Source organism: Equus przewalskii, chromosome 13, assembly GCF_037783145.1.
Source record: "Equus przewalskii isolate Varuska chromosome 13, EquPr2, whole genome shotgun sequence".
NCBI classification, from domain to species: Eukaryota; Metazoa; Chordata; class Mammalia; order Perissodactyla; family Equidae; genus Equus; species Equus przewalskii.
The window spans coordinates 32,904,238-32,916,765 of record NC_091843.1 but is presented as its reverse complement, the minus strand read 5'-3'; the positions used below and the strand labels follow the sequence as shown (position 1 = coordinate 32,916,765).

The window sequence follows — 12,528 nt, the reverse complement described above, 5'->3', positions numbered from 1 at the left end:
AGGCGTCCCACATATAAAGCAGAGGAAGATGGGCACAGATGCTAGCTCAGGGCCAGTCTTCCTCAAAAAAAAGAAGACTGGCAGCAGATGTTAGCTCAGGGCTAATCTTCCTCAAAAAAAAAAAAAATTAACAACAAAGTAAAACTGGGTCCATTAACAAACAATTAGAGCTTTAATGTTCAACATGTGATGATCATAAGGTCATATGTCATTGCATTGCCCCAACTAGCATGAAATAATAAATCATGTACTAAATTAGATGTCATTTCACAATAGCTTTAAAAAATTGGCTATCCAACATACTTTCATAATAGCCACAGTTAAGTATTATGGACAATTATGAAATCAACTAGAACAAAGGCTAAGTTTATTATAAAAAGAAAAGCTAACATTTATTGCAACAAACTATATGTCCTAAACACCGCATCCTTAGGTGTAACTCTCAAACTGTTAGTTACAAAAATAAAAATACAATGTAAGATAATGTGCTAAACATCTACAACTAACCATACCATTAAATCTTTCTCTCCCTTTATATATTTATATTTGGTGCCCTATTTCATGAATTAAAAAATCCTAAAATAAGGTACCTTCACTAAATTTGCTGCATTTTAGACACTATTAATCTTGTTGAAACATGCTCCAAGAAAAAATATTTTAAAGCACTCAAAATTAATATTTGAGTTACTCTGAAAAAGTATGTTTAAGCATTGCAGCTGTACCAAAATAAGTCATTTACACTTAAACTGGCCCAGAGATAAAATTAGGGGATGACACACTTCCATTCAAAATGATTGGCTTTACGGAGTATATTGCAATATAAATAGTTTAAATGAGTATCACTTATGAGTTTGCAGAAACTCATGATTTATTCTATACATGTACCATTAAATAAGAATTTAATTTCCTCAATATTGCAGCAGAAAAATACACAACTCATCGAAATACATTACTAAAGAAAAGGGTTGCATATCATAGTCAGATGACATTGTATATAAAAAAGTGCACTAAAAAATATAAAGTGGTTATATCAACATAAAACATCATTTCAACTACATTCCAGTAATTACATTTTCATTGATTAAATAGCTGCCTAAATAAAAATGGGACAAATATGAACTTGATCTTAGCTGAAATAATCTAAAAGGAATTAAAATGTTCATTCCATCCTTTTTTTGGTAATAAAGCATAACAAAAGACAAAAACATAACCCTATAAACAGTTAGGGCTATATTACCACACTTAGCTTTAGATTTCTACCTCAAATGAAAGAAACTAAATTGTAATCCTGGTTAGTGTACTCCCTTGTACATAAACACAGCCCCAAATTTCTCCTTTTTCAGTCCTCTGAATTCACGACAGCTGATCCATGACGATTGTTGGTTTTCAGAATTCTTCTCGATATTTCTAAACTTATCTTCCACCATTCTGTACCTCTATGCTACTCCGTATCTCCCCACCCCCACTTCCCTTCCCCCAACAAACTCCCCTGGAAATCCTCCATTTAAGGGACATTTGTGATGGTAGTGAGGAATAAAGAAGACAACTTGTCAAAATTAGGTTTTTAGGGGTTGGAATCACTGTCTACAACTAATTTTGAACTACTATAAAATTGCATATTTTCTAAAATATACCTTAATATGTAAAATGAATTAAAAAATCACTATTAAAAGTCACGCTCTTATCCAGTTTAGCATAGAAATGATCATACACAATTCAAAGGGAAAGGAACACTTAATGGATCTTTTCTTTTTTTTTAAATGGAAGTTCTTCATAGGAATATTTTTATTTACTTGAAAAATATAAAACCCAAGTAGAATGAGCCAGAAAAAAATGAGAGTAGTTGGATCTCTGAAACTAGACAAATAAAGAGAGCATGGGCTTTCAGACCCTTCCATAAAGGTCAATAAGTAATTGATTTTTTTTCAGTTATAGCTTACTTCAACAAAATATTTCTTGAAAACTCTTTTGCAGTACGATTTACTAATATGTATTTTCCATGATTCAGAAATATGGAAGCACCCATTAATTTGGCAAATACTTGTAAATACTGCATTACACAATTATCAGAATGTCCTCAGAAAGGTAAATGCTGTTTAGCACAAACCTATTTTAATTTGCTCACCTAAGTAGTAGTACATGAGAACTCACTGCTAATTAAAATTAGGTGTGACCTTTAAAGTAAGAAGAAATGTGTGTTAAGAAATATGCCCCAGACATATTTTAAACCTAATATAAGTTAAGATTTCCTAACAACTAGGCTATTTCAATCACCTGCAGGCCAGAGTGCATTAAGACTTATGTAACCAACCAATTAATACAGATGCTCTTTCACATTAGGCACTCATACTAAAATAAACCCGTTTGATCCAATCTCTCCTTCACTAAAATCTCAAAAGGCCTCTAAAGTGATCTCTACCCACATATGAATTTGACTGTTAATACAATTTGCATTTAACCTACATTTATGCAAGGTATGTTTCAGAATAAGTCTTTCATAAAATTTATAAACATCAATAATATATTAAAAGTAGTCAAACTAAAATATCTGTAGCATCAATAGACAAACTAAAACAGCACTGTACTACAAATTATGTTATCAATTATAAAAATATAATGGAATAGCCAAAGAAACATCACAAGAAGTAATTTCCATACAATCTGACCATATGGTAGTCACATTTTTCTGTATCGGAGTCATTCTATACTAAATTGACACACCTGAATACACAATGTGTGTTTTTTTTTCTTTTACTAATAATATAGCCCTAACAAAGTACAGGGTTTAAAAAAAAAAAAAAAGAAAAAGATTCTTATCATAAAGCTAAAAATAAATAAGTAAATAAATAACCAAAAGCAAATCTCCTTTAACATTCAGAAATCATTTTGTATAAGTGAATACCAGAAATACTAAGCATAAAAGAGACTGAAACACTCATTGCCAGAATCTTTGGAAGGAGAGGAAAAAAAAAAGGTAGGAAGTAAAGAAAGTATCCATTAGAAAGTATCCCTTAAAAATTTAAATGATTACTAAAATAATCATTAAAAATTATTATTATCCCATCATAATCAAAACAAAATCTCTTTCCTTAGGCCTCCTCTCTTTCTGAGAAAACATGCAACATGATTTTAATAAGAAAAATAAGAAAGGGACAGAATTTGCTTCTCTCATCTGTGTTTGTACAGGTCTTCAACTGTATTTCATTAATAAAATTAGCCACAGATGCAGTTAATGAGAAATGTTAAAATCTACATAAATTTTTGTAGCTTCATTTAGTGCCAATCATCAGAGCTCTAAACCACCTTAGACTGAGTTTACAAATTCATCTTGCATCATTCTTTCTTTCTAATCTTACGCTTCGGAAAATGGTCAACCTTTTAACACTGCAGTTTCAACATAATCCCAATAAAAGCTCTAATTCCACCTGAAACCGTTTACTTCTCTGCCTCTCTTCAGCAGTTTCACCATTAATGCTGAAGTGAAACAACAGTGGAAATCATATTATACAGAAATGTGCCTTCATCAATGTTACAAGTTCATGCTAAGTTTATTGAATTTCAGTATTTAAAAGGCCTATTAAGTTAGAATGGCTAGTTTGTTTACTTAAAGAATGTATGTGAGTATCAGTAAGGTTTCTCTTGTTTTACTATAATGAACTTAAACCTTAAAAAGAAACTACTTTATGATGCTCAATCACAATAATCATAATTTTGAAATTTAATGTGATAACTGAACGCCGTGCTGTGTTGACACATCAGAAAAAACTGCTTTCCCAAAACAGAGTGTAAAGAATTTGGGTTTTTTTAAGCATTCTGAGAAAAAGCATTTTAGGTGACATCTTAAAAAGTCAAATCATAATTTATGCTTCCCCCTCCACCAATTTAAAAGGAACGCAAGTGAAGTTATTAGTGGCATTCAGTATTTTTACATGGACAGTCAGAAAGTCAGTATTCAATACAGTTGTGGTCTCAACATGTTGATTTATCTGATCACTCAGGGTCACTGGTCACAGCTAATGTTTGCCTAGAACCATGTAACATATAGAGAAGAGAAAGCAACTAATTTTAGTTTTTGTTTGGAAACAATAGATTAATTCAGTGATGGCTAGAAAAGAAACACTGTTTCCATTTATTTGGAAGACGCTGTGCTCTGGGTAATCACAGTTCCTGATGTTAATGCTATAGGTGTAAAATTTTCAAACATTACCAAATGATCCTGTGTATGATATTACACCTTTGCATTAGGACACAAACTACTGATTATAATTCCAAATCACAAATCGGCATAATAATAATTTCATTAGATATTAAAGAATCTCGAAACGGTCACATCATCGCTTTGCCTACAGTCATAAGATTGTTATAAGGTTAAATTAAAAATATGTGAAGACACTTTATATGTCAAATTATTATAAAAGGTATTAAAATTATCTTTAATAATTTAAGGGTAACTATGTTCATTTTAGGACTTATGTTCCAAATCCCAGATTTTATAGGGCTTAATGAAAGTTCATTGTGAATGAAAAATGATTAAGTCTCGTTCCATGCCTTTTTTATAGTGAGGAAAATGAAAATAATACCTTGGTGATTATCAGAACAAAATGTATTAATAATCCCCAAGAGTTTCCTAAGATATATTATTTTCCTTTGTACAATTACATGTCTTATAACTCAGTGTAATAGTTTCCTATGGCTAGCCCAGTCAAATCAACTCTTTCAGACCACCAAGCACATTCAATCATGAATTCCATTGCCAAAAATTTGAGATTGAAAAATTTAAAACTCAGCATGTCTGTTAACATTTAAACACAACAGCTTATACAATAAGAAACATCTCAAATCTCCTTATTGAAAACATTTTAAACCTTTAATTAAGAATGACAGCAAGAAAAAGCTGAAGTAGTGTCCTTCTAAATGAAAGATTATTATTTAAATAATAAATTAGTAGGTAGTTTAAGACATACAAGAACCAAGGTTTTTTTCTTTCTTTTGATAAGAAACTAAGCTTTTTTTTTTCCCCTGCTTTTTTCTCCCCAAATCATCCCAGTACATAGTTGCATAGTTTAGTTGTGGGTCCTTCTAGTTGTGGCATGTGGGACACCACCTCAGCATGGCCTGATGAGCGGTGCCATCTCCGTGCCCAGGATCCGAACCAGTGAAACCCTGGGCCACCGACACAGAGCTGGAGAACTTACTCACTCAGCCACGGGTCCGGCCCCAAACTAAATTTTTTAAAGGAATAGAACATAGCCTAAATCTAAGTCTAAACTTTTTACCCAACAAGAAAAGCTTCCTACTCTAAGAGGAAAGAAAAGCGACACCTCAGTGTTAGGATATACCTTTAAGAGAAAAAGTATTTTAAAGAGAGTTTTAAAGAAAATCTTCAATGACTAGTTAACGGCAAAAATGAGTATCACTAACACTTAAGAAAAAACTCGGAATGGTTATGTACAAATAAATCACTGTATCTGCTATGCCTTTAAAAAAAACCCCACTGATTAATCAATCTTGTGTCTCTACAATCAGTTGTATATTTTCCTTCACACCTAAAATGTGATATACAATCCAGGATTTATCTGAATTGGGGGTGGGGGTTGGAGGTAGAGAACTTAACTTCCACCAACAGATACATCATCTAAATTTAGAACTTTTTCCTGGTAATTCCATTTTAACAGACCTTTTTGAGGTCAATCGGAAATGTCAGTCTACCTGTAAATGACTGAGAAAAAAGAAGACAGGGAGGGAAACAAACGATAGCCAAGAACTGAAGCTTAACAGGGGTGGCCATCATTTTATCTATTTGAGAACTTGTACGAACATTTGAAAGTAAAATTTTGTTTTGCACCATGCTGCCATCAATTCCTTCCTTAAAGAGATGGATCAGCAAGCAGACATACTCGTCTCCTTTAGGTCGAGAACCCTGTGGGCAAGTCCCATGGCTAACACTGTGGCCAGGCACACTGTTCACTGCATTGCTTTATCAATCTCAAAATCCGAATTCTTCAACAGAAGGTTCAGTTCAGAAAAAAGGGCTCATTGCTTCTACTTCTAATTTTTAACCCTTTAGTCTTCTCAAGCTAGCACTTCACAAATGTACAAATAAGCAGCACAAGTTTTGATTAAATAAAGCGTCAAGAGTACTTTTCACTGTAACGTAAGAGCATATTCTAAAACAGCTTAAATGGAACATGCACAATAAATATATTACCAGACATTATACCCCTTGAATTTACAAAATGTTTAAGATACCGGCTGATGAGCAATATTATTTTAAATTCTTAAATAAAATCTTTAACCACTAGCTAATGGGATACTGAATACCATTATTTCAGGAAAAAACTTGAAATGGTTATGTACAGATAAATCTCGTAGGTTCTCTACCATGCCTGCTTTCCAAAGACCACTTATTCACATGAAAAAGCACGAATCGTTAGAAAACAAAGACAAATAAATGAATATTTAAATCTATCAGTCTATCTTGAATGTACCATTCTTAAGAAATAAAAAAGCATTAATCTTACCTTGAATAGCCATTAGAAAAAACCGATCGGCCAGAGAAGTTCAGAGTCCCCAAGGAAGTCAAGTTGTCATCTCCAGATCCCTGGCACCTATTCCAATTTTCTGAACCAACAGGAATTGGTGGAATGACATTGAAAATAGGCTTCTGATCCTGCTGTTGAGAAAGGGATGCTGTATTCATGTCATAGTGGTACATCTGTCCCCCAGAGGTACTCACACCATGAACAGAAATGGCAGACATTTTATTACCAATTATCTTTGCCCCAGAAAAGCTTGCCTGACAGTAAACTGGGCCCAGTTTCTCCTGCTTAATTACCCCAGGGGTGCAGAGTTCGATGAAATCTTCTTTTTCTGTTTTCACTTGGGGCAGTGGCACACTGTTGGGGCTTGATAAGGTCAGATCTCCATTATCCTTAATTTTAGGTTTAGCATCCGGTAAAACGAGAGGCTTATAGTCTTCATTCGAGTTTCCTTCCAAAAGGAATGAATCATCCTCTCCTGCCAAAGGAGAAAGCAGACAGTTTTCATCTATCAAGAGGTCTGCTCTCCAAGGACTCTCATTCGTCTCTTTACTTGGGGACCCAGAAGAAAACTCCAAATCCGGCAAAATGTCAAAGGTTCTTTGGTCTGTGGTATACACATTGCCTCTGCTGGTGCTAGTCTGGCCCTTCAGATTTTGCTGTTCTGAAGACACATCAGAGTGAGTTTTTGGAAACTCCTTCTCTGTGGGGGCAGCAGAAACAGCAACGGATGCTGAACTCTTGGGGTTCTCTGGAACACTGGTCGACCTATTGAGGTTTGCGATGCTTTCTTCCAGAAGCCGAAAGTCTGTTTCCCCAGAGGGAAGGCTGATTTGGCCCTGCTGTGGGAATCCCAAGTCATTTCCCATCACTTTTGTTTCTGTCTCTCCCATATACAGTCCCATTGAGAGTGAAACGGCCTTGGACAGATCTGGCTGTGGCGCATTGCTTCCTGTGCCTTTTGGAAAATCAACCAAAAGTCTCTGCTGCTTGGAGTCTGACTGAGAAGCCGCAGCCAGTGAGGGTGAAGACGCTGAGAGCTTCAGAGGAGCTCCTCCCCTTAGGGTTTTATAGAAGTCCATCACATTCCCCCTCTCCTGACCAAGCACACTGCTGGGGATTTCTTCTCTGCCAGGGGAGCTTAATGATTCCTTGCAGTCCATCAGAGAATATCAGCTATAAAAAAAGAGAGGGAGGGAAAACATAATAAGCTATAAAGTCACATTATCTCTGTGATCCGATTAGTAAAAGCCTGTTAAATGAACCGTTTAGTTAACTCCGAATCTAATTCCTTGTTATCAGAAGAGTAGTTTCTGTCTTTCAGAATAAAAAAAGCTGTGTCCCCTGCTCCCATTCAGTGTGCCACATTTAAAAGTACAATGAAGTCCATTTGCACAGCTGAGGACAAAATTGTATCAAACTAAGCTTGACTGTTCACCCTGCCACACACAGAAACGTAACCTTCTTAATCAGAGACATGGTAATGCATTACATCTGATTATTCTAAAGATTTAAGTTGATGTCAAAGTATTTAATTTAAAAAAAAGTATGACCATTAAAATTCCTACCTCCTTTCAATCACTCAAGGCTATTTGCTTTTCTGAAAACCAATATACATAAAATTTGATAAATACTACTCTGGAATTCTGTAACTCTAATGACTCCCAAATTCCCATGCTACCAGCTAGTCACACAATCAAACCTTTCAGTACAACCTACTGGTAAACCACACACACTTTACTTGAAAAATAAACAATGATGCTCTGCTCATCTTCCAATAGGATAGGAAAAGGCTCTTATTTTTAACCCATATCTCTTACCAAATGTGCCTATCTAATAGTGCCTGCCTTTAAACTTTGGACATATGAAATGAAATTCTCTGTACATGGGCCAACTAAAATCTAGATTTTAAAAAGCAGAATAGAATGTGTAGTAGGTTCTCGCTACAATTTTAGCTTATTTAAATATAGCACTCTCAATCCTTACAACACAATAAAATCTAGATGAAACCACATTAACTGCTTAAGACCCTCAGTATGACATACTATCATATTCCTAAATTAACATCTTTCCAAATATCGAAGTACTGAAAAATAGAAAAACCCAGAACTGTAAAATCACATTCATATAAATCCAGGTAAAATAACATGCAATAAAATGCTAGGATAATTTTCTCTGCATTCTAAACCTTCACCTATCCCAAGTATGAAGCTATTCTCCAGAGGATTAGGTTGCTAGTATAGTATATGGTTAATAATCGGGATGTTTTAACAAAGACTTCGATAAGCACATTTGCGACATCATAGTCAAGTCCTGTCAAAGAAAGGAAACTTCCCTGTATGCACACTTTAAGAAGCATAAACTTCACTGGCTCTCACTGAAAGCGGAGTGTGATGAAGGTAGAAAGAGGGTAGGGACCCGCCACCACAAATCTTGAGGGTGCTCACCTCCCCGCCCCTCCGCCGTGCTTATCTGATAACGATCTCTAAACGCAAGGTATCAAAGGGAGCCTAATGAATTTCCGCGCCGCTTTGACAGCTGCCTTCAAACTCGAAACCAAAACAATACTTCATAAAACGAAAGGATCCCTCAAACGACTTTATCCCCTGGGTTAAATTGCAAATAACCCTGTCACACTAATCGGCCTTAATGAACCGTGCCAAGGGGTCTTAAGTAGCATTACAAGGCCGCAATTATCAAGTCTGCAACCTCAAAGGTCCAACCACAGCTCGTCAAAAATCAGAGCACAAAACTGTTACGGTTAGGGAGGGTCTTTTTCTAAAAAGGAACCCTCATAAGCGTCAGGCACGAAATGATGCCAAGCGCTAAAGAACAAGCCCTCTCCCGGGGTAGAAAAAAGCGCGAGGATAAAAGAGAAATGTGTCCAGACCTGTTGAGTTCTTTCTCCGACACGCCCACTTCTACCAGATAACGCCAGCCCTGGCCGAAGTCTCCAAGTTGCAGGCTGTCAGCCCCCCGCGTGTGTACACTCACACACACACACACACAGCGCGCGCCCGCCAGAAGGGAGCCGCGCTGGAGCCGCGACACAAACGCTGATCGCGCTCGGCGCACTAGGGTGGAGTGGAAATACTCGGGCGAGGAGAACTCAGACGCGGCTTACCTTCCCCATAAAAATGAGTGTCTGGGCGGCCCCCTGGGAGGGAAAGGAAAGGCGACTTTGGGAAAAAGAAAAAAAAGCCAGGATTCCGCGCCGGAGGACGAGAGGCTGGGAACCCGAGGCAGCCCGACGAGGCAGCGCTCGCAGAGCTCTGGGTCCTCCCCCCCGGCCCGCCCGGGGAACGGCGGCCCTGGGGGAGGAAGAGGCCAGCGCTGTCACCGCGCACTGCCCTTTCGTCACCGTCACCCGGCCCTAGCCGGCCCCCACCCCCGACTGCCCGAGGCTAACAAAAGTTTGCAGGCTCCCGCCGCGGCCCCCGGGCCGGCACCTGGGGGAGCGAGCGCCGCGCGGGCCGCAGCCCCCGGCCCTCCCCGCCCCTTACCTCCGGCAGGGGCGCCGCTCGCCGCCGCCGTCCGCAGCTCCCACCACAGCGGAGATAAACAACTTAGCGTGTGAACGCAGGAGGAGCAGGAGAGAGATTTTTTTCTAAAAAAAGGAAGTAAACAGCCGCCCCCTTCTCCACGGGGGGAGGGGAGAGCCCCTATTTAAGAAAGTCTCGCATCTCGCGGCTGACACGCCGGCCCCACGCCCGTCTCGGCGGGCCGCGGCTCGCGGGTGCGCGTCCTACGTCCCGGCGCCGCGCCGCTCGGCCGCTCCGGCTGCGGCGTCTCCTGCCACCCACTAGACTCCGTCCCCGACGGGCGGGCGGTGACTCGGGCTCCAGTCACCGACTCTAGCTCGCAAAATGGAGGAGGAGGAGGAGGGGAGGGAGCGCGGACACGCGAAAGGGCCGCCCGGCCGCAGCGAGCGAGCGGGACCGAGCGGGGGGCGGGCGGAGGCGGCGCCACGGCGCGCACACACTCGCACACACACGCGCTCCCACTCCACCCCCGGCCGCTCCCCGCCCGAGGGGCCGCGCGGCGGCGGCGGTGAACGGTGCAACCTGTTGGCGACGCTCGGCAACTGCAGGGGCGGCGCAGCCCCCGCCCCCACGCCTTCCGCGCGGTCCCCGCCGCTCGGCCCCGACGGCGCCCGCACGCCCGCGGCCCCGGCATGGCCCCGCGGGGCAGCCCGCCGCCGCCCTCAGGGCGCAGGGGGCTGCTCCTCGCCCACCCCCAGCCCCAGGAGAGGAGAGGCGGCGGCGGGGGCCGACCTGGGCTCTCTGGGCGGCCTCAGGAGGGACGCGGAGTTTTCCTAGTTTCTCTTCTTGCTGCCTCCTTCCCGCCCCCGCCCAGCTCCGTGACTCCCGACCCCCTCGGGAGCTCGCCGTGTCCCTCGGCGGCAACCACCGCCAGCGCCCTTTGCGGGTGACAGCGGGCTGGCCAGGGGCGCCGGGGCGCGGCCCGCCGCAGAGCCACGGGGGTGGTCCGCGCCGCCGCCCCCGGGGCCGAGTTGCGCGAAGTGTGTCACTTCGCACGGGGCTCCAGGGTTGCACGGAAACGGTGCCGCAGCGTCTCGGCAGCGCTCAGGGCCGGCTGGCCAGACACGCCCTCTGGGGCTGCTTAAAGGAGGGGAGGGCAGCGGGGGGTCGGCGCATACGTACTGTAGGCCAGGGGGGTCGCGTGCCGGCAGGTCCCCCACCCCCGCATCGTCTGCGCGGCCCTGGCTGCAGCCGCCGACGCCCTGCGCTCTCGCCGGAGAGAAGTTGCAAAGCAGAACCCACCCTCCCCCGCGCCGCGACCGTCCCCCACCCTCCTCCCTGACTCTGCGAGGCGGCGGCGGCGGCGGCAGAAGGAGGCGCCGCCTGCCAAGTTCAACCCCCCCCCCCCCCACCCAGCGCGCTCACACTTGAAGGAAGTTGCACGCCAAATGCAAAACCTCCGGCGAGCTGGATTTCTTTGCACTTTATTTTTTTTTTTTAACTGAAAGCAGGGGGTGGCAGGGCCAAAAGCAAGTTGCAGGCGAAATAGTAAGTTGCTTGCAAAGTCCGCTCGCCCCCCCTCCTGACCTCTCCTTCCACCCCCTCCGGGGCCCCCGTCCAAGTTTCCCGGGAAGGCCCCTCCCCCCGAAGCTTGACATTTTGCTGCACTCGACTCCAGGCGTCGCCCACCCTCTTGTGTTCAAGGGACCCCTGCCCCTCCAAATAAAACACGTAGCTTTAAAATGTCAGCATTAAACTCCCTCCAGCTGTTCCCGTTACGCGCCTCCCCCTCAGTCCGAGGGAAACACGTGGCCTGTCCCCAAGGACAGGGGCGTGGGGCGAGGGGCGTCCGCGCGAGAGGACCCCTTCCCAACCCCCTTGCCCCGCTCGCCGCGTCCGGAGGGCTTGGGCGACGCCGGACCGAGCCTCCTACCTTGTGCGGCACATGTTATGATTTTTGTGACTCGGGGAAAAGTTGTGCTGTGTTGCTTTAGGGTTTGGGGAGGTAACTTTTGCGCCCCCACAGGTGACAGCGCTTGCCAGCTCCCGACGGGGGCGGAGGCTGCCGCGGCTCCACCTAGTCCCCGCCCGGGCGCTCGGCCGCGCTCTCCGCAGGCCGCGCTCGGGCCCCGGCGGCCGCCGCCTCCGCTCTGACATCTTGAAGCGGATTGGGGCAGCGCGTGCCGGAAGCCGGCCGCCGCCATCTTGGTAAAGGACGGGGACACCGCCCAGCCGCCCGCCCACCATCTTGGCAAAGGGTCTGGGTAGCGGGTGGCCGAAGTCGTTGTTCCTCTCCCCGAAGGGTGAACGCTGCTCCGTGCGTTGTCCAATATGAAAGGAAAGAACTAGGCTTTTGGCAAGCCGCCTGTCCGGAGCCCGTCTACACGGGCAGCCTCCAGACCGTTTTGGGCCGCCATCTTGGCAAAGGAAGCGACGCTCCCCGCCGCGGGAAAACGGGAACCAAAGCGTTTGCCAAAATAGAAGCCTCAGCCAGTAGAGTTTTTATG

At 43.6% G+C, this 12,528-nt stretch overlaps 1 protein-coding gene across 18 annotated transcripts in view; it reads right to left on the bottom strand.

The window, feature by feature from the left end:
• NR3C1 (nuclear receptor subfamily 3 group C member 1) overlaps window positions 1–12,186 on the bottom strand; it is a 112,770-nt gene extending 100,584 nt beyond the window's left edge. For 4 of the 18 annotated variants that reach the window (XR_011525499.1, XR_011525501.1, XM_070570492.1 and 1 more), the window contains exons 1-2: window positions 10,043–10,625; window positions 6,522–7,715 (exon numbers count right to left, since the gene is read on the bottom strand). Coding sequence is in view for 12 of the 18 variants with exons in the window: in XM_070570492.1 (XP_070426593.1) it covers window positions 6,522–7,702 (1,181 nt within the window). In the remaining 6 variants the exon portion in view is untranslated. Of the gene's footprint in view, window positions 1–6,521; window positions 7,716–9,429; window positions 10,017–10,042; window positions 10,626–10,813; window positions 11,173–11,203; window positions 11,474–11,954 lie in introns of those variants that run through there. The other 14 variants (XR_011525503.1, XM_008520531.2, XM_008520535.2 and 11 more) reach the window with 7 other exon arrangements.
• Window positions 12,187–12,528: the final 342 nt, after the last annotated feature.